The sequence below is a fragment of the Sphaeramia orbicularis genome, chromosome 10, assembly GCF_902148855.1.
Source record: "Sphaeramia orbicularis chromosome 10, fSphaOr1.1, whole genome shotgun sequence".
Lineage (NCBI taxonomy): Eukaryota > Metazoa > Chordata > Actinopteri > Kurtiformes > Apogonidae > Sphaeramia > Sphaeramia orbicularis.
The window spans coordinates 7261066-7284154 of record NC_043966.1 but is presented as its reverse complement, the minus strand read 5'-3'; the positions used below and the strand labels follow the sequence as shown (position 1 = coordinate 7284154).

The 23089-nt window shown below is 34.8% G+C and overlaps 1 protein-coding gene across 1 annotated transcript in view; it reads left to right on the top strand.

Annotated features, from left to right (window-relative positions):
* slit3 (slit homolog 3 (Drosophila)) overlaps nt 1–23089 on the top strand; it is a 742110-nt gene that overhangs the window by 18732 nt on the left and 700289 nt on the right. The window contains exon 2 of the mRNA XM_030145427.1: nt 14993–15064. Within this exon, the coding sequence (XP_030001287.1) occupies nt 14993–15064 (72 nt within the window). The remainder of the gene's footprint in view (nt 1–14992; nt 15065–23089) is intronic.

The following is a 23089-nucleotide window of genomic DNA, read 5'->3' as shown; positions in this document are numbered from 1 at the left end:
AAAAAGTTCTACCAACTATCCTTTAAAACACAGGTGTCAAACATGTGGCCCGGGTGCCAAATCCGGCCCGCCAAAGGGTCCAATCCGGCCCGTGGGATGAATGTGTGAAAATTTGCAAAAATTAAATTGAAGATATTAACAATCAGTGGTGTCAAAATCATTTTAATTCAGGTTTCACATACAGTCCAATTAGATTTCAAGTAGGTCAGACCAGTAAAATATTATAATAATAACCTGTAAATAATGACAACCCCAAATTTTCTCTGTTTTTTGGTGTAAAAAAAAAGTAAAATTACATGAAAATGTTTACATTACCAAGCTATACATTTACAAAAAATGTGAATAACCTGAACAAATATGAACAAACGGAAATGTCTTAAGAAAAGTAAATGCAATTTTACCAATATTCTGCTTGTTACTAAATGTTTTGTGCGATTGTAATGCACATGTGTAAATGATAAACTGATAAACCGAGGCAGAATATTGTTAAAATTGCACTTGTTTTTCTTAAGACAATTCGAGTTGTTCATGTTATTCAGATTTTTAAGGAAACTTTGTAGATGTAAACCTGATCATAATAGAATTTTACTTTTTTTTACTGTTATTATTTTACTGGTCCGGCCCACTGGAGATCAAATCGGGCTGAATGTGACCCCCGAACTAAAATGAGTTTGACACCCCTACTTTAAAAGTATGTGAATACCATGAACAAACTGAAAACTTAGGAAAACTAAGTGCAATTTTAACAATATTCTGTCTCAGTTCATCATTTACACGTGTAAATTACAACTTACAGATCACAGTGGATGTACAAATACACAAAACATTTAATTACAGACAGAATATTGGTAAAGTTGCACTTCAGACATTTCAAAATGTTCATATTTGTTCATGTTATTTGCGTTTTTGTGAAATGGTAGTTTGTTTTAGTGTAAATACAGTCAAATGACATGAAAATATTTACATTTACAAAGAGAAAAAATTGGAGTTGTGAGTATTTATAGGTGATTATGATAGTATTTTACTGATCCCACCCACTTGAGATTAAATAGGTCTGCATGTGGAGCCTGAAATAACATGATTAGTATCTTCAGTGTAATTTTTTGCATTTCACAAATTCATCCCATGGGCCAGACTGGACCCTTGCGCGGGCCAGATTTTTTTTTTTTTTTTTTTGCTAAATTCAAGATTTTTTTGGCTTAATTCAAGCAAAAAAATCTGCCAGTGGAACAAGTGAAAATGATCTTGGTAAGATTTCTTGAACTTCCAGATCTGTTGTCTAAAAATAAGTTCTTATATCTCACTGAAAAGTTACTCTTTAGGTGACTGTGTTATTTTAAGTGTGATGAGATATTTGGACTAGAAATGAGAAAAATACACTTGGTAATATTTTGATTTTTGCAGTGTATCCTCACTCACCGTTTCCATTCTGCTGTTAAAGCCCTCTCAGCCCATCACCTCTGCCTTCTCTTTAAGTGCTCAGCTGTTTTTATTGTTGATTTAATTAAGATTTAATGTCCCCGTTTGTTTATTAAGGCTGGATTAGTTATCCCAGCGGAATATCAATTACCGCTCAGATTCATGCACAGCTTCCAACGAGCGATGCTTTAAAGGCCGACAATAACTCACCACTTTTTGAGTTTTAATCAACACCAAGTCATAAGAAAATCAGTTATTTTGACCCAGGATTACCATTTTGTTTCCCGTAAATACTGGCTGATGCGTCTTTTTAGTCACTGTCAAGGCTATTTGGTCTTTTTATCCATTAATTTCACACTGCAAACTGTTATTATTCCCTGGCATCAGTCTTTACTTTCTCAGTTTTCGGATGTTTGATAGGGTCGATGCCACACTCGTCCTCCACCTGGCCCTGCATCCTCACTGTTTGTTTGACTCTGGAGCTGTTTCCTTGGTGAGAACATAAGTTTCCACTGAGAACAAGAGAAAGATGGAGATAAGGATGGAGAGATTAGAGACGAAGGCAGAAAGAGGAAGAAAAAAAAGAGGCGGCTAGGAAAATGTAGCCAACTGTAAAAGAGTGAGAGATTGCGATAAAAGACAAAAGATTAGGGGGGGAAGAGAGAGAAAAACAGAGGGAGGTGAAGAAAAAGTGTTTAGTCAACTGTAAAACAGCGACAGATAAGACGTGAGAGATTGAGAGAGGGGGAAAGACTGCGAAAGAGTGGAGATTAGAGGGAAATAGACGAAGAGAAAGGATGGGAACAACATGTGAAGCTAGCTGTAAAGAAACAACAGACTGATATTAAGGGGCTGAGACTGCATGGAGGAAAAAGACAGATTTAAGAGAGATAAATTGAAGGACGGAGAAAAGAGATTGTAGCCAATTGTGAAAAGATAGCTTTAGAGAGAGAGAGAGAGGGTAAGATGTAGAGGGGAGGGGATGTCGAGAGTGTCTGTGTTGATTGGATGCTGCCTCGGCGTCACTTACAGGTCTGCGGATACTTGAAATTCAAAATCAGCAAGAAGGGGAAAAAAAAAGTTCTTTCATCATGGAAGCAGCTCTTTCCTCAAGTTGAAAATGATAAATCAATGCTGTATTGAGTTTTTCACCACGTCCAAGAAGGCTTATCAAGCTGCTCCTCTTTCCAAGAAACTCACAATTACACACATACTTAAAGCCCGTGACAAGAACCAGCAGCATCCAGTCTGGATGATGGCGAAGTGGCTCGCTGTCAAAAACGTATCTGGTCTCTTGAACACACTGACAAGATGGACGAGTCTCAAAATTTCTTCTCTGGTTTTTATATTTGTGTGGTATCGCTCCAAATTCTTTTATCCCTTGATGATGAGGTTTCATATGTAATTACAAATGCACCGTCGCTATAGCTCAGAAACGCAGTCATATTCGGATTCAATCAAAACACAAACGTTTTTATTGTATTTCAGATTCTGTCAGCTTGTTGATTACTTGGAAGACAGAGTAGACAGTCCAGAAAAGGAGACAGACGTGCAACAAAGCTCACAGTTGGACTTAAATCAGAGCTGACGGACTGACAGTTTGACTTTTTTAAAAATAAATTTATATATATTAAATTCTTGTCTTTGTGTCTGCTGCTTTTAGCTCTGGTTTGGCCTCCACCACCTTCAGAATACTTGGACGACATTATAGACAGTCAAGAAAAGGAGACAGACATGCAACAAAGATTACATTTGGACTTGAATCAATGCTGACAGACTGCACGATTTTGACTTCTGTAAAGGAATTCATCGATGTTAAATTCTTTTTCTTTGTCTGCTGCTTTTAGCTCTGTTTTGGCCTCCACCACCTTCAAAATCTGATGATGTTGATGCAACAAAGCTCACAGTTGGACTTGAATCAGAGCTGACAGACTGACAGTTTGACTTTTTAAAAGAAATTTACATATATTAAATTCTTGTCTTTGTGTCTGCTGCTTTTAGCTCTGTTTTGGCCTCCACCACCTTCAGATTCTGTCAGCATGTTGATTACTTGGACGACATTATAGACAGTCAAGAAAAGGAGACAGACATGCAACAAAGGTTACAGTTGGACTTAAATCAGAGCTGACAGACTGCACAATTTGACTTTTGTTAAGGAATTCATAGATGTTAAATTCTCTTTGTTACTTTTACCTCTGTTTTGGCCTCCGAACAGAGAATTGGTGGTCATGTTGATGCATCAAAGCTCACAGTTGGACTCAAATCAGAGCTGACAGATTGTACTGTACAACCTTTACTTTTTATAAGAAAGTAATAGATTTTGCTTTTTGCTCTGTTTTGGCCTCCACCACCTTCAGAATCTGTCAGCATGATGATTACGCAGTATAGACAGTCAAGAAAATTAGACAGACATGGAACTAATTCATACATATTAAATTATCTTTTTCTTTGTCTGCTACTTTTAGCTCTGTTTTGGCCTCCACCACCTTCAGAATTTGCATTGATGTTGAGGCAACAAAGCTCAAGTTGGACTTGAATCAAAGTTGACAGACTGCACAGATTTACTTTTTTAAAATTAATAAATAGATATTAAATTATCTTTTTCTTTGTCTGCTGCTTTTAGCTCTGTTTTGGCCTCCACCACCTTCAAAATCTGATGATGTTGATGCAACGAAGCTCACAGTTGGACTTGAATCAGAGCTGATGAATTGACAGTTTGACTTTTTAAAAGAAATTTATACATGTTAAATTTGTGTCTTTGTGTCTGCTGCTTTTAGCTCCGTTTTGGCCTCCACCACCTTCAGATTCTGTCAGCATGTTGATTACTTGGACGACATTATAGACAGTCAAGAAAAGGAGACAGTCATGCAACAAAGGTTACAGTTGGATTTGAATCAGAGCTGACAGACTGCACGATTCGACTTTTGTAAAGGAATTCATAGATGTTAAATTCTGTCTTTGTGTGGTGCTTTTACCTGTGTTTTGGCCTCCACCACCTTCAGAAACGATGCAACAAAGCTCACAGTTGGACTTGAATCAGAGCTGAAAGACTGCACAGATTTACTTTTTTAAAATTAATTTGTAGGTGTTAAATTCTCTTTTTCTTTGTCTGCTGCTTTTACCTCTGTTTTGGCCTCCACCACCTTCAAAATCTGTTGATGTTGATGTAACAAAGCTCACAGTTGGACTCAAATCAGAGCTGACGGACTGACAGTTTGATTTTTTAAAATAACTTCATGTATATTAAATTCTTGTCTTTGTGTCTGCTGCTTTTAGCTCTGTTTTGGCCTCCACCACCTTCAGATTCTGTCAGCATGTTGATTACTTGGACGACATTATAGACATTCAAGAAAAGGAGACAGACATGGAACAAAGGTTACAGTTGGACTTGAATCAGAGCTGACAGACTGCACAGATTTATTTTTTAAATTAATTTCATAGATGTTGAATTATCTTTTTCTTTGTCTGCTGCTTTTAGCTCTGTTTTGGCCTCCACCACCTTCAGAATCTGCGTTCATGTTGATGCAACAAAGCTCACAGTTGGACTTGAATCAGAGTTGACAGACTGTACTGTACAACTTTACTTTTTAAAAGAAATGAATAGATTTTGCTTTTAGCTCTGTTTTGGCCTCCACCACCCTCTGAAGTTTGGGTTAAAGTCACTCCCACTCAAAAATAAGACTCTTCACATGACTTTTTGACCTTTCGCTGTGTAGAATTACATACTCTGCTCCAGCTCCAGGGAACGTATAAAACCCACATAGAGCTGGTTAGCATAGCAACCGATGATTACTATCTTTATTAATTATTTTCACAATTATTCAATTGATTATTGATTTAAAAAATGTCTCAAATTTATTATTTGACACACGACCAAAAGATATTCAGTTACTGTCAAAGAGGAGGAAAGAAACCAGAAAATATCTAAAGCCTTGAAAATTATATCATTGATCAGAAACACAAGTTTGTTTTGTCGCCTTAGATCTACTTCACACTGTGTGTTTTCTGGCATTTTCTCCTCCTGCTGCTGAGAAAAGACTTGATAAGTTAAAGGAAAAGTTTTGATCGTTCTTTCACAGATATTTGAGATTATAACAGAAATGGAAGGGAAGGATGGGATATTTAAGCATGGAAAGATATTTAGTTACATAAGGATTAAGCTAGGGCTGCAATACATGATGATTTTGACTGACGATTAATCTGTTGATTAATAGTTTAGTTGAAAAATAATATCAAAAAGTATTGAAAACGTGCATCCTCAAGCCCAAAATGATGCCCTTAAATACTAAAGATATTCAGTTTACAACACGGGTGTCAAACTCATACAACCTAATATGATATGAAGTGGACTGGACCAGTAAAATAATATAAATACTGGGGTAAGAACTTATAAATAATGTCAACTCTGAAGTTTTCTCTATGTTTTTGAGTGAAAAAATTAAAATTCCATAATGAAAATGTTTACATCTACGAACTGCACTTGAACATAACATGAAGAAATAGGAACAACTTGAAAATTCTTAAGAAACATAAGTGCAATTTTAACAATATTATGCTTTGGTTTTAATTTACAAATTTGTGTTACAACTTACAGATCAGAGTGGACCTACAAATACACAAAACATTTAATAACAGACAGAATATTGTTAAAATTACACTGACTTCTCTTAAGACATTTCAGGTTGTTCATATTTGTTCAGGTTGTTTACTTTTTTTTTGTAAAAGGCTAGTCTGTAAATGTAAATATTTTTGTATAATTTTGCTTTTTTAAAAATGAAACAAAGAGGAAAATTTAGCACTTTTCATTATTTATAGGTTGTTATGATTGTAGTTTGCTGGTCTGATCCACTTTAGAGTGCACTGAACTAAAATAATTTTGATATCCTTGATCGTTAATATCTTCAGTGTAATTTTTGCATGCCACAAATTCAAAATTCATCCCACGGGCCGGATTGGACCCTTTGGCGGGCCGGTTTTGGCCCCCAGGTCACATGTTTGAGACCTATGGTTTACAGGAATGTATTAGTAAAGAAAAAAAAACATATTTAAGAAGCTGGAATCACAGAAATGTGCCCTTTTTCCCTTTAAAAAAACCACAAACTGATAACAGAGGTTAACCTTGATTTTATACATAGAGAAAAATACTTGATTTAACATAAATCACATAATTTCTTGAACGCATCAGGATATTTAGACATGCACACGTCTATATTTAGCCATTAGCGATGTGTCATGCCAGTTTATTAAGGTAATAAATTTTAAGTGGTAAAATTTAGATGGATTTCAACAATTTGGTTCAGTTCAGTGCTGGAATCCTCATTGGATCCAGATTGGAGAACTCATTGGTGATGGTGTATCCCCTTCAAAGCTCAGATCTAGAATTAAATTTGGGCAACGCTTTCTGTTCAACCGTAGAAAAACAAATTATGATCAACCAGTTGAAGACATAATAAAAGCCGATGAACAGATGGGCTGCAGCACGTCCCTCAAAACTCATTTCCTCCTTTTCACTTGGATTTTTTTCATAGAATTTGGGATGTAAGTGATGAACATGATGATTGATTTTATGATGTTTCTGAAATGGAAACTAGGTACCAAGGAGCTTCAACCCAAACATGAGAGGGAATCCTGTTGGTTCTGACACTAGGAAACTGTCAAAATCACAAGAACAAGACTTTAAAGAGACAAGTTTTTAACAATTCTGAGCCAAGATAATGGGCTGTGAAACAAGATGAAAAATCAAGATACTTTTATTTGCCATTTGTGTACATTCAGGTACATAGGAATTATTATGCAGAGGTTTCTCAGAGTGCAAGTATAATATGTTAAAAGATACAATCAGAATAAAAGTCAAAGATATAAGCAGTATACAGGGTGTTTGCAAAGGTCTTAAAAGTATTAAAAAGTAGCAAATTTTAAAATGCTGTTTTCCAGAAGTTGAAAAGTTTGGAATTTTGTGTGAAAGTCTTAATAAAGTATGGAAAAAAGTTACCTTCATTGTTGAATTTTAGAGTATACTCAAAGGCACATAATCTTGTAAGGCAAGAAATACATAATGGAATCATATACAAAAATAGGACCAATGGCCCTGTAGCTTACCGGCCAAATTAAAAGCTTTGGGAAATGTATCCAGATGCCATTTATTATCACCCAGTTTTGTGTATTTATTCTGTTACAGAAATAGCCCATGTTTTGGTCATATTCTAATCAGATCTGTCAAAAATTCAAATTCCAACTTGATATCATTGATACTGATTTACTGGATCAATCCACTTCCTATCTGTTATAATGGGAACATTTTTCAAAGTGGCACCAAATCCAGAATCAGATCTGGATCCAAATAATTTCACTAACTTTTGTTGACATGATCATAAATAAGCTGTATACCAAGTTTGAAATCAATCGGAATTGTAGTTTCGGAGAAGGAGACAATTGAAATTTTTGCAACGGACGCCACATGACGACAATAGCTTACAGCCTGGTGGCCGGTAAGCTAAAAACTTGGTATGATTTCACTAACTGGTTGGCACTGGAATGACTCTAGTGAGAATTGTTTGTATGATATCAATGCACTTTTGTGATTTTCATATGTTTTGAAAAGGCTTTTGTCAGTAAAACATAATTCACAGCAAATTACAGGGTGGGGAAGCAAAATTTACAATGAACATTTAGTTGTTTTTTCTCGGCAGGCACTGCGTCAATCGTTTTGAAACCAAACATATATTGATGTCATAATCATACCTAACACTATTATCCATACCTTTTCAGAAACTTTTGCCCATATGAGTAATCAGGAAAGCAAACGTCAAAGAGTGTGTGATTTGCTGAATGCACTCGTCACACCAAAGGAGATTTCAACAATAGTTGGAGTGTCCATAAAGACTGTTTATAATGGAAAGAAGAGAATGACTATGAGCAAAACTATTACAAGAAAGTCTGGAAGATACTATTAAAGAAGAATGGGAGAAGTTGTCACCCGAATATTTGAGGAACACTTGCGCAAGATTCAGGAAGCGTGTGAAGGCAGTTATTGAGAAAGAAGGAGGACACATAGAATAAAAACATTTTCTATTATGGAAATTTTCTTGTGGCAAATAAATTCTCATGACTTTCAATAAACTAATTGGTCATACACTGTCTTTCAATCCCTGCCTCAAAATATTGTAAATTTTGCTTCCCCACCCTGTATGTGTTCATTCATTCATACATTCATTAAAATTAACTTTTCTACTACATACAACAGGTACAATCTCAACCAAGAAAGTCAGCACAGGTATAAAAGTACATAAAATCAAAGTCTTGTAACAGTTTTGAAAAAGTCTGGATTTTTTTTTTTTTAATAAAGAGCAAACATCCTGCATATAAAAGTCTAGCACTGTGACTTGTAATAAATATCTAAAAATGAATGGTTTATTCTTCACTGTGTCTCCAGTTCATATTTATAAGTAAATCTGAGCAGTTTAACTCAAATTACACTGGGTTACAAAAAAATGTTTTTTGCAAGTTGTCTAGGTTTTTTCAACTGAATTAGGACCATTTTGCACCGCTGAATCCAAAAATGACATCTGTTTTTCTCAATCAGGTCAGGTTTTTTTTGCTAATTTGAGTTTGAAAAATTTGATCTTCTCACAAAATATAATAATTAATACCAAAATAAGATTGGTAAGCACACTTTATGAAACTTGTGACTTGATTCCTGTTAGGTACAATGGTGTATTCACCGCAGATGTAGCAGATTACATCAGGCTTATTTTTGCAAGATCTTCTAGTCGAAGCCATTTCATTCACCTGTAATATTAAAAAAAACATTAATCATAAATTGGCAAAAGTAAAATCTTCAGAACTCGTTTATTGCAAGAAATATGAAAGAATTTTGTATCATATGATGTGAAAATGCCCATAAATGTAAGCAAAACTGTTAAAAAGCCAATATGTAGCATAGTTCAGAAAGTTGACCTGATTGAGCAAAATTAATGTGATTTTTGGATTCAGCACACCAAAATGATCCTAAATCAGCTCAAAAAACTTCAACAATAAATTTGTTGTTGACCAGTGTTATCTTCAGATGGTGAATATATGAGTGATATAAGATTAGAAAATTAGCCTTTTTTTGGAACCTGCTCACATAACTCTGGAGAGATTCCTGATTTCAGATTCCGAATCGGCCTGATTTAATCCAGATCAGATGTTCTTCCTACAGTAGCTGATGAATAGTTCCCAGTGATCCTGCATTTCACAACCTTCTTATACTCTCCTCTTCACTCCTTGTTTAACAGTGATCCACAAACTGAAACCTCACTCCACTTTGACCTCATCCACCGAACATATTTTCTGTTATTTATGACCTCGGCAGCATTCCACCCCTATCTCCTCCTCAGTGATATGGGTGGGAATTGATTTTATTTAGGCTCGTCTTATATCAGTGTTGATGCTGGAACTATTTGCCGCCCTGGAACCTTTTCAAGGACCGGGGGTGGACCCTGAACCCCACCTTTGGAACCCTGGGAAGCCTCGCTCTGTCCCTCGCCAGCCCACCCCCCCATGTCTCAGACCGGGGTATGGCTCTTATTAGCGGTCCTTGCCATGGCAGCTCGGGGAAGCCTTTTGAAACCTAATATGGTCTTAAATCAGATTTATAAATGTTTAGGTATATTATGAAAAACACACACACAGGCCGCCTTGGCAAATCCAGACTGTGTTTATGTGTATGTGTGTGTCTGCTGTCGAAACTGGCCAAGTGAAAGCTTATGGACCAAGGGAAAGAGAGTTGTGTGTGTTAAATAAGAGAGAAAATTGTGTGTGTTGTTTGTCTGTTCCCCTTCTTGTGTGTGTGTGTGTTTTTTTTCCTTGCCCTAATTCCTCCGCTGCGACGGCGTTTCAATAAACAGGGTACTCGTATAAAGGGAACCAGTCTATACACACACTCTCAGGCAGTCAGTTCATGTTGCATTATGTATACATTGTGCACCCGTAGTTAAAACAGATTGAATGACAGCCAGGAAACATGATAAGCTTTTAAACTCTGATGATGGAAAGAGAAAATAATTTCATCCAACTTTTTTTTTTTCTGGAAAATTTGCCTCGGAATGACTCCTACAGCAGCCGTGTCTGAATGTGTGTATGTGTATGATTCTCTTAAGGTCGTAGTGTTTGTATGTTTTTGGTCTGTGTTTGTTTGTGTTTGTGTGTTTTTATGTGTTTGTATGTATGTGTGTGGGCCATTCTCACGCTCTGTCCCACTGACACATTCACTAATTCAGCCGAGTGAGAAAACACACAAACACATGAGCGTACACACAAATACATCAGAGGTCAGTCAGGAGTGGGGGTTTTAACGTGGATACGATAACAAGGAAAAAGGAGGTAGTCAATCATGTGGCTGTTACCACTGGAAAATGGACTGTTTGACTTAGAAACTAGATGACAGTTGAATTAATCATCAAAGTCAGAGTAATAATGGATTCTTACTCACTAGGGATGTCCGATAATATCGGCCCACCAATATTACACTGGTCAACAACAAATTTATTGTTGAAGTTTTTTGAGCTGATTTAGGATAATTTTGGTGTGCTGAATCCAAAAATCACATTAATTTTGCTCAATCAGGTCAACTTTCTGAACTATGCTACATATTGGCTTTTTAACAGTTTTGCTTACGTTTATGGGCATTTTCACATCAAATGATACAAAGTTCTTTCCTATTTCTTGCAATAAACGAGTTCTGAAGATTTTACTTTTGCTAATTTATGATTAATGTTATTTTTAATATTGCAGGTGAATGAAATGGCTTCGACTAGAAGATCTTGCAAAAATAAGCCTGACGTATTCTGCTACATCTGCGGTGAATACACCATTGTACCTAACAGGAATCAAGTCACAAGTTTCATAAAGTGTGCTTACCAATCTTATTTTGGTATTAATTATTATATTTTGTGAGAAGATCAAATTTTTCAAAATCAAATTAGTAAAAAAACCTGACCTGATTGAGAAAAACAGATGTCATTTTTGGATTTAGCGGTGCAAAATGGTCGTAATTCAGTTGAAAAAACCGAGACAACTTGCAAAAAACATTTTTTGTAACCCAGTGTTATCGGCCCAATATTGGCATAAAAATGTAATATCGGTGAATATCGTTATCGGTTTTTTTGCCTATCATTAAAACCGATAAAATAATGCCTTGATTTCGCCGGCATTTACCGACGCGTAAATGAAGCATTGTTTGTAGCTGAAAGAAATGTGCAATTTGCAAAATTGTACAGTAGAGTTGCCACACTGTAACAGACTCATGGAGGGAGGGAGAGAAAATAAATAAATACGACATTTTTTCCACAACTTAAGTTGAAGTATGTATTCTTTGCACAGACAGTGTTTACATTTTGAAAGCCTTGTTGTATTTGAGAATGCATCCAATGGGGCATCACAGTAAAATTAAGCATGATGTGTTAATTCCATGACAGGAGATATGTGATGTTACCTGAAATTAGCTTAATATCCCACAAATATCGGCAGCAGTATCGGTAGATATCGGAATCGGAAATTAAGCGTTGGACAATATCGGCATATCGGTTTTTGGCAAAAAAGCCAATATAGGACATCCCTATTACTCACTGATAACTGGTTGATCAGTCGGAAGTTAACTAGTTTAACTGCACAAAACACAAAAATATAAGTTATTCTCATTGAATTTTTGTTTTGTCGTTTATTTTCCCTTTAACCCTTAGGGGTCTGAGCCTATTTTGGCCGTTTTTGAGTACTTTTGATTTTGGCTTTATATACTCTATAAAAAAATGCTTACTATACCCCTGTTTGGTATCTTTTTTTTCAGCACAACTTCTTCTATCTCATTTGCCTATTATTTTTTTCACTTTAGCTATATCAACATAAAAGGCCAAAAAACACAAAAAATATAAAATCCAATATTGCATAAATAACACAAAAATGCTTAACAAACCTTTTCAAAGTCTTTAAAAGTGAATATTGGTTCCAAATATTAGGCATATAAAATTCAAATTGTAATAAATTAAAACTATACTCAAATATTTGTTATGAAAGCATATCTTTACATCGGCATTTTCTCCGGTTTTCTCACCCCACTCCCAGTCCTCTCGGTTTCTGCATCCGGTTCAGATGGGGGTCATTCTCACCCTTACCTGTAATGCTAATGCATTCTGTGGATAAGAATCCGCAGAATCGGCCAGTTTTTTTCTATTTGGAAAAAGGACAAAAAATAATGAAGATATGGTCAGAAATATAAGGCCCATTCCACCCCATTTTCATACTTTTACTTACGTTCATTTACTCTGAGTTTAAACTACCATATCTACGGTAGGGATGCAACGATTACTGGTATAACGATAAACCACGGTAAAATTCCCGACGGTTAGTATTACCGTTTAAATTCTAATTATCACGATAACTGTGTTTGATTACCGCACTTTGAAAGATAAAGAGAGAGAGACTATCTATCTATGAAAAAGAAACTAAAACAACTCAAACTTGATCTGGAAAATGGTCAAACAGTGTCCATAAGGTTCTATCTTTAATGTACATTTGTATGTTTGATGTTTCCATGTTAATATTTGAATGTTTCTCCAACAGAAAGTACATTGTGCCTATTTTATTAGTTTTTTTTTTTCAAACTACAATGTGGTTAAATTATTTCAGTGTGTGTATTAGTACTTTTTGAACATTTTGAGCACAATTTCAACAATACCGCGATAACAATGATAACTTTGATAATTTTAGTCACAAGAACCGCGATATGAAATTTTCATTTTGTTACATCCCTAATCTATGGTTGTATTTGCTCTATCAACATCAAAAAAAAAAGTGGGAGAGTGTTTTAAGTCTGCACTTTCAAATGCAATTATCCCCAGTGATCTATGTGACTGACTTCCGACGCTACGATGTGTTGAAAATGTCATGTGATTGAGTTGCAGGGTCATGACCGTGGACCCCTAAGGGTTAAATCCACAAGACAAGATAAAGATAAGATAGCACAGTTATACGTAATACAGTGCACAGTGAAATGTACTTTTTGTACCTGCTGCCAATAGTAATATAGATATAATGAATGAATAATGGATCCAATATATGTGCGTAGAGTATGCGTCACCAATTACCAAAAATATGACAGGGGTTGCAGATGCTTGTTTTGTCAATTAGTTACATATTTTCTTCATTTTTCTCTTATTTGGTCGAATAATTTTTGAATTTACTCTGAGCTTTTATGAACATCTATATCACAGGTGTCAAACATGCGGCCCGGGGGCCAAATCTGGCCCGCCAAAGGTTCCATTCCGGCCCACAGGATGAAAGTGCAAAAATGAACCTGAACAGTCCAGGTTGTCAAAATCATTTTGGTTCCGGTTCCACATACAGACCAATGTGATCTACAGTAAAAAGAACAACACAATAAACCTATAAATAATGACAACGACAAATTTTCTTTGGGAAAAATTATGTGGAAAAAATTTAAGTGAAAAAAATAACATTACACTGTGAAAATATTTACATCTACAAAACTATTCTTTCACAATAAAATGCAAATAAAAACATAAATAAAAAGATGAACAATTTGAAATGTGCGATTTGAACAATATTCTGCTGTTACTAAATGTTTTGTGCATTTATAGATCCACTGTGATCTGGAGTTGTGTTAATAAGACATGTAATATTGTAGAAATTGTTCAAATTTTAGTTCCAAACTCCAAAATTTTAACAATATTCTGCCTGTTACCAAATGTTTATGTAACACTGTGTGTAAATGTACATGTATAAATAATAAGTCGAGGCATAATATTGTTAAAATTGCACTAATTTTTCAAATGAAATTTCTGTTTTTTCAGGTTATTCATATCTCTTTTTGTAAAATGTAAATATTTTCATAATGTAATTGGGGTTTTTTTTGGACTAAAACAAAAAGAAAACTTGGATTTGTCATTATTTATAGGTCATTAAGTCATTATTTTACTGGTCTGGCCCACTTGAAATCAAATTGGACTAAATATGGCCCCTGAACCAAAATGAGTTTGACACCCCTGATCTATAGGATCAATGAATTAAATATAGTAAAAATACTTGATTTTGCCTGAAAAATACAGTGACACAACAACACAGGCTGCAGAATTACTCTTTCTTTGAGAACTCTGGTAGGTTTAGGAGCACTTCAGGGCTTCAGTTGACCGTAGGAAAATACTGTGTGATGGAGATAAAAGGCAGTGACGTTATTCTACATATAGTGTACACATAAATGGATAATGATCCTAGGTGGGATTTTATTAGGTGCTAAAACCAGGACAAAATGTACAACTATTTCTTTCAGAGCCTCATGTGATTCTGTATAAGTGTCCTGTGATTCTCTTTTGTACGGATGTACCTGAACTCCTCATGCCTCACATCCACACCTGTACATCCTTAAGCTGATTACCTCCATCTCAGACTCTTTGTGAATTTGCTGCCTTTTTTCAGAATCATACAGTGGAACAGGCTGTAAATTTACACTTAAATGCTGTAATCTCAGCTCAAATTTGATGTGTGAGTTTTTTTTTTAACCTCCTTTTTTCTGTCACAGGGATCTAAACAGAAACAACATCACCCGAATCACTAAGGTGGACTTCTCCGGCATCAAGAACCTCAGGATTCTGTAAGTCGGCCTCTGTCTTTTACTTCTGTATTTCTTTCGGCACATACTAAGAGTCGTAGGTTTTTGTATTTTTTCTCTTACCTTTAGTGGAGATTTATTTTTTAGGTTCAACTTTTCATCAAAATATCTTTACTGTTAACCATGTAATGCGTTATAAGGTACATTATGTCATATGTTACATCAGGGGTGGCAAACTCATTTTAGTTCAGGGGCCACATTCAGCTAAATTTGATCTGAAGTGGGCCGAACCAGTAAAATAAAAATCTAATAGCATATAAAGAAAATCAACTCCAAACTTTTCTCTATGTTTTCGAGCGAAAAAAGTCAAATTACATTATGAAAAGGTTTACATCTACAATCTATCCTTTCAAACAATAAGTGTAATTTTAACAATATTCTGCCTCAGTTTATCATTTCCACATGTACATTATAACTTACACATCACAGTGGATCCACAAATACACAAAACATTTAATAACAGGCAGAATATTGTTAAAATTGTACTTACTTCTCTTAAGACATTTCAGGTTGTTCATAGTTGTTCAGGGTATTCAAATTTTTTTTTTTTTCTGTGAAATTATACTTTGTTTTAGTGTAAATACATGAAAATATTTACATTTACAAGGAGAAAAATTTGGAGTTGTCATTATTTAAATGTCATTATGAATGAATGTTTATTTCAGTTAAGTACAAAATACAAAACATACATATTAAAAACAACAAACATAAAATTAACACATTTTGTAACTGAAAAAGGAAGAAGCTGAAGCCGGAGGCTTATTTCTGCTTCTCCTATTCACATCCTTAGTCCACACCTGAAGTTGCAGCAGATAAATACTTAAACACAAATTATACTACATTCAGTGTTATAAGTCATTTTGTAATCATATTACTTTCATAGCCCTTCATAATTTGACAAATTAAATTCTTTTTGAAACTCAACAGTGAGCTCCACAATTTCACTTCATCCTTCAGTTCTTTCCATAGTTTGACACCAATAACTGAAACACTGTGATATTTAACGTTTGTTCTTACTTTACATTTTTCAAACACAAACATCCCTCTTAAATTATAATGTCCTTCTCTTAAAAATTTTCTGAATACATAAAGGAAGGTTTTTACTTTTAACACGAAACATAAATTCCATTGTTTTTAAATATACAATATCAAAAAATTTTAGTAAACCAGATTCTACAAAAAGTGGATTACTTGATTGGAGATAACCAGCTTTGTTTATGACTAATAGCTTTTTTGTTGTTTAATTATCGGGTCTAAATTAGTTTTATACACATTGCCCCATATTTCCACACAGTATGACATATATGGCATTACAAGTGAACAGTACAACATATGCAAACATTTTTTGCTTAACAAGTCCCGAGTTTTATAAAGAATCACAACAGCCTTGGACATTTTATGATAGCATTTTACTGAATCCTGCCCACTTGAGATTAAATTGGTCTGAATGTGGAACCTGAACTAAAAGGATTGTTAATATCTGTAATTTTTGCATTTCACAAATTCATCCCGAGCCCTGAACCCCTGAACCCTTTGGCGGGCCGCATTTGGCCGCATGTTTGACACCTGTGTGTTACATGATAATAACACAATGTTGTTCATGTTAATTGACGTGAAGTCTTTATTTCTACGCTACATTTTTCAGTAAAATATATTAAGTGTTAACCATGTTAATTGCTATAATGTACATTGTATATCATTTGTTACATTCAGTCATAAATTAACATGGTAATTCTCCAGTAAAGGTAAGAGAAAAAAAAAAAATGCTCATGAAAACCCATGACTTTTGTGATGTGCCATTCCCTTCATCTGTTCCACTGTTAAAAAAATACACATTCCTACTTAAATAAGTGGTTCCAGTCACAACAAACCCCTGCCCCTCGCGAGTATTGTAGCTTTTTTGTCCTCGATCCAGCTGATGTCATCATGTCTGTGCATTTGCTGATGTCTGCATATCAATTACCTCTATATATGTGCCAAGTTGGAAGTAAATTGAAACAGTATTGATGTTTTTATAGACATTTGAAATTTTGCCCATTATAAGTAAATGGGAGAAAAAAAAAAGATTTCAAAAAATTCATTAAAAACGTACAGGATGGGGAAGCAAAATTTACAGTGAACATTTAGTTGTTTTTTCTCAGCAGGCACTACGTCAGTTGTTTTGAAACCAAACATATACTGATGTCATAATCATACCTAACACTATTATCCATACCTTTTCACAAACTTTTGCCCATATGAGTAATCAGGAAAGCAAATGTCAAAGAGTGTGTGATTTGCTGAATGCACTCGTCACACCAAAGGAGATTTCAAAAATAGTTGGAGTGTCCATAAAGACTGTTTATAATGGAAAGAAGAGAATGACTATGAGCAAAACTATTACCAGAAAGTCTGGAAGATACTATTAAAGAAGAATGGGAGAAGTTGTCACCCCAATATTTGAGGAACACTTGCGCAAGTTTCAGGAAGCGTGTGAAGGCAGTTATTGAGAAAGAAGGACACATAGAATAAAAACATTTTCTATTATGGACATTTTCTTGTGGCAAATAAATTCTCATGACTTTCAATAAACTAATTGGTCATATACTGTCTTTCAATCCCTGCCTCAAAATATTGTAAATTTTGCTTCCCCACCCTGTAAAATTTGACCTATTTTTCCCAAAATGTAATGATATCTATTCTGGGTCACTGGGAATCTAGGAACCCAATTTAGTGTGAATTCAACCAATAGTTTTGCTGCTACAGACATTATAAGTAAATGAGGGAAAGAAAGATTAAAAAAAAAAAAAAATCAAAAATTTCAACTTTGATCTATTTTTCCCAAAATGTAACAACATCTATTCTTGGTCACTTGGGCTCTATAAACCCAATTTGGTGTGAATTCAATCTATAGTTTTGCTGCTAGAGTGTTAACAAACAAACCGAACCAAAAACAACACCTCTTGCCTCCCCTTTAGGGGCGGGGTAATAATCTCTGAAAACAATTAATCATCAGTGAGTTGTTAAAGCACAGTTTGTTTAGTTTATTTATAGATTTATCATAAATGAGTCTAGTTCCTTAGTGAATACAGACAAAGAGCAGAGTGAAGTTTTAATGTGGCCACAGTAGTTCCCACATTGGTTTATTTTAACCATACACAGTCTTTTCCCTGGCTAATCATCCAGAAATTAACTATTTTAACTCCACAAAACACACAAATCTAAGTGATTTATATTGAGTTTTTCTTATTTTCCCTTCAAAATCAACAAAATAAAATAAGATGCACAGTTATTCATAGTCAAATGTACAGTGAAATGTATTTTTTTATATCTTGAAGTCCACTTCTGTCTTTTACTTCTGTATGTTTCATCTTTTCCACAGATAAAACACACATTCATACTTAAATAATCTCTAAAAACAATGAATTTTCAGTGAGTTGTTGAAGCACAGTTTGTTTAGTTGATTTATAGATTTAGCATAAATGAGTCTAGTTCTTCAATGAATACAGGCGAAGTGCAGAGTGATGTTTTAATGTGGCCACAGTAGTTTCCTTGGCTAATCAGCCAGAAATGAACTATTTTAACTCCACAAAACACACAAATTTAAGTGGTTTATATTGAATTTTTCTTATTTTCCCTTCAAAATCAACAAGATAAGAAAAAATGCACAGTTATTCATAGTCAAATGTACAGTGAAATGTATTTTTTATATCTTTAAGTCCACTTCTGTCTTTTACTTCTGTATTTGTTTCATCTTTTCCACAGTTAAAACACACATTCATACTTAAATAATCCCAAAAAACAATGACTTTTCAGTGAGTTGTTGAAACACAGTTTGTTTAGTTGAATTATACATTTAGCATAAATGAGTCTAGTTCCTCAGTGAATACAGGCGAAGTGCAGAGTGATGTTTTAATGTAGCCACAGTTGTTTCCTTGGCTAATCAGCCAGAAATGAACTATTTTAACTCCACAAAACACACAAATTTAAGTGGTTTATATAGATTTTTTCTTATTTTCCTTTCAAAATCAACAAGATAAGAAAAAAATGCACAGTTATACATAGACAAATGCACAGTGAAATTGTTTTTTTTTTATCTGTATGTCCACTTCTGTATTTGTTTAATCTCTTGCACAGTTAAAACGCACACATTCATACTTAAATAATCTCTAAAAACAATGAATCTTCAGTGAGTTGTTGAAGCACAGTTTGTTTAGTTTATTTATAGGTTTAGCATAAATGAGTCTAGTTCTTCAATGAATACAGGCGAAGTGCAGAGTGATGTTTTAATGTGGCCACAGTAGTTCCCACATTGGTTTCTTTTAACCATAGACAATCTTTTCCTTGGCGTAATCTAATAGCTCTAGTTTTGTAAACATTTATATCCTCTTAAAAACCACTTGACATTCCAGTGAGTCGTCATTTTTAAGGCTTGGTTAACAGACCTGTTTCCAGTACATGAATGGGAATACCTCATCAGGTAACAGTAGGTCCGTTCGATTCCAATTCTGGGACTCGTATATGTGTCTTTACAAGGAATCCCCTCCTCCCTCCTCCTCCCTCCTCCTCCCTCCTCCTCCCTTATCAACCTAAAAACGCACCATGTTGGAGCGATTAAGTAAATGCTATATTTACCTAATGGGCCTGTATATATGGCTATAAGGGAAATAAGTCTCTATAAAATAAAGTTTCCTATCCTAATGAGGTTTAGGAGAGAATGCAAGGGTTCTATCCAGGGAGTCACATTCCATAATTACTTAACATTTACAAGGTTAAATAGGAGAGTAATGTTGAACTGACATGCCAGTAAGAAGCAGCAGGACCTCGACTTGTTAAACGTACAACTCAACAAGGTGACGGTAAAATATGGCAGATGTGCAGAAATGAACAGAATAAACGGTAGATGCAGTAATAACACTGGTCGACAACAAATTTATTGTTGAAGTTTTTTGAGCTGATTTAGGATAATTTTGGTGTGCTGAATCCAAAAATCACACTAATTTTGCTCAATCAGGTCAACTTTCTGAACTATGCTACATATTGGCTTTTTAACATTTTTGCTCACATTTAAAACTAAAATCAACTATTTGGATGCTGTCCAATTTTTTTGTACACAGACAACGCGATAATAGTCCCGCACTCTGTGAAATTAGACCTATTTTAATAAGAAACCTAATATTTTCTTGTGGTAGAACCTCCAAAATGTGCCTAAATCCTGCACAAACATAGTGGAAACCAGATAGTACCAAAGCCCTCTGAAAACCCAGGGAAAATCAGAAAATGGAGGGATGGATAAACATTCATAAAGGTTTTCAATAGCTGGATATTCCGAAGTAGCCAAAGTTATAAAGTCAAATACACAACAGTTAGAAAGCATGAAAAACAATACAAATATACCATCTGTGCAGAATGTTTTTAGATTTTGGTAACCAAACAAAATATGGTCAGATGTGCTGAGTCAAAGTGAACACTGACTATTTCAAGGCAAAGATAACTTTCAGTGGGATTTATTGATTGTTTGTCTATCTCTGTTTCACTGGAACAGACTCACCGACTGTAAAAGTACATTTTAAAATGATACACAGCGACACAGTTTAGGTTCAGACAGGATTGAACCATACATACATATACAAAAACATCATATGTGAAATCATTTGCCTTGTGTGAATATTATTATACAAGGAAAATATAGAGTATAATGCATAAAGAAGTTGTCAAAATATGCAAATACAGCAGCAAAAACCTCTACAGCCAGATGTTTTTGGCTCCATGGCATTTAATAACCCTTCAAAAGTCCCCAATGAGACCAGCTCTTTATGTTTCACTTCATTTTCTTACTGATTCCAAGCAGAAGGAGCTGCAATTTAGGAACAATCCCCTCTTTTCCCTTATTATACAGTAGACCAGGGGGCTCAAACATGTGGCCCGAGGACCAAAACCGGGCCGCTGACAGGTCAAATCTGGCTCGTGGGGTGAATTTGCAAAGTGCAAAAGTTACACTGAAGATATTAGCAGTCAAGGGTGTCGAACTCATTTTAGTTCAGGTTCCACATTCAGATCAATATGATGTAAAGTAAAAGAATAACATAATAACCTATAACACTGGTCTACAAGGAAAATGCTTCCAGAATAAAAGTCATGAAATTTTACCACGAGAGTCACTGATAAAGACAAATCAAGTAAAAAATGCTGGTTGGCTAAACTTTCCAAGATACAGCCTTGGGTCAAAATGTGAAATTCAAGAATTAACAAGAGAATGGGTTTGACTCAAAAGGAATATTTGTCTCAGAGCTACAAGATCTGCTTCAAAACACTGTCTGCACATTAGAATACACTCACTTTACAGCTTCTATTTAGTGGAAGATTTATAAAACTATTATATAAATGTACATAAACCAATATATAGAAGGTGAGGAAGCAAAATTTACAATGAACATTTAGTTGTTTTTTCTCAGCAGGCACTACGTCAATTGTTTTGAAACCAAACATATATTGATGTCATAATCATACCTAACACTATTATCCATACCTTTTCAGAAACTTTTGCCCATATGAGTAATCAGGAAAGCAAACGTCAAAGAGTGTGTGATTTGCTGAATGCACTCGTCACACCAAAGGAGATTTCAAAAATAGTTGGAGTGTCCATAAAGACTGTTTATAATGGAAAGAAGAGAATGACTATGAGCAAAACTATTACCAGAAAGTCTGGAAGATACTATTAAAGAAGAATGGGAGAAGTTGTCACCTGAATATTTGAGGAACACTTGCGCAAGTTTCAGGAAGCGTGTGAAGGCAGTTATTGAGAAAGAAGGACACATAGAATAAAAACATTTTCTATTATGTACATTTTCTTGTGGCAAATAAATTCTCATGACTTTCAATAAACTAATTGGTCATACACTGTCTTCAATCCCTGCCTCAAAATATTGTAAATTTTGCTTCCCCACCCTGTATGTGTAATAACACTTAATCATATACTTTGAAAACATCAGCAAACCGGCACTTTTGTCATTTATTTTCCATTTAATCTTATTAAAATATGTAACATTTAGCACACTTAATCTCTGAGGCAAATCATTTCTAAAAAATTGTAGACCAGTGTAAACAGTGATAACTCTGTTTTTCTCTTTTGAAGCAAAACTAGTCCAGTTGAACCTAGAAGAATTACTAAGAACAATGACCTGGACAAATGAGAAATTGAATGAGAAATTGTTCTTATTTTAGTTCCAAACGCCAAATTTTTTGCAATATTATATCTGTTACCAAGTGTTTGTGTAACACTGTGTGTAACGTACTTGTACAAATGATAAGTTAACTCAAAAATTTGTGGAAGGATTTTGATGAAATTTTCAGGAAATGTTGATACTCGCACAAAGAACAAATGATAAAATTGGGAGGGGCGCTGGGGCAGCACTGATCTGCCTTGGTGGAGGTCTGTGCTCTGAGTGCTTTCTAGTTTATTAATGTATTTGCTCTGCTATTAGTTCCTTGTACACAAAAGAGGTTAATTTTTCTTCTGCTTAAAACAAATGAATGAATGAATGAATGAATGAATGAATTTGGCTGAATGCGGTCCCTGGAAGAAATGACTTTGACACCCCTGCAGTAGACTACGCATTAAGGTGGTCCTTATTTTTCAACTTTCAAATGTTCATGCTCTCACCCCACCAATTTGTTAGGATAAATTAAAAAAAAAAAAATTCTGGCAAAATTTTAGGAACATTAACCAATATTTAGAGGTTGCTCAAGAAGTTTAAAAATATAACACAGTTAACCGTATTCGGTATTTTTGCATGTTATATGCTGCATTGTGTGCCAGGCTTCTGGCATGCTGTTTAATGATTTATGGCTGAAATTGGGTCATTTGATCATGTAGATCTAGGCATTACGTATTCTGACTGTTGGTAACCACATGTGGCGGTTTTACTCAGTCAGCACATCACTAGATAAAGCTTAAAATGTCCATATTACTTGGATTTGCTGACCTCATCTCCTAATTTTGGGTTTCCCCCAAAAGGTGCTGCTGTG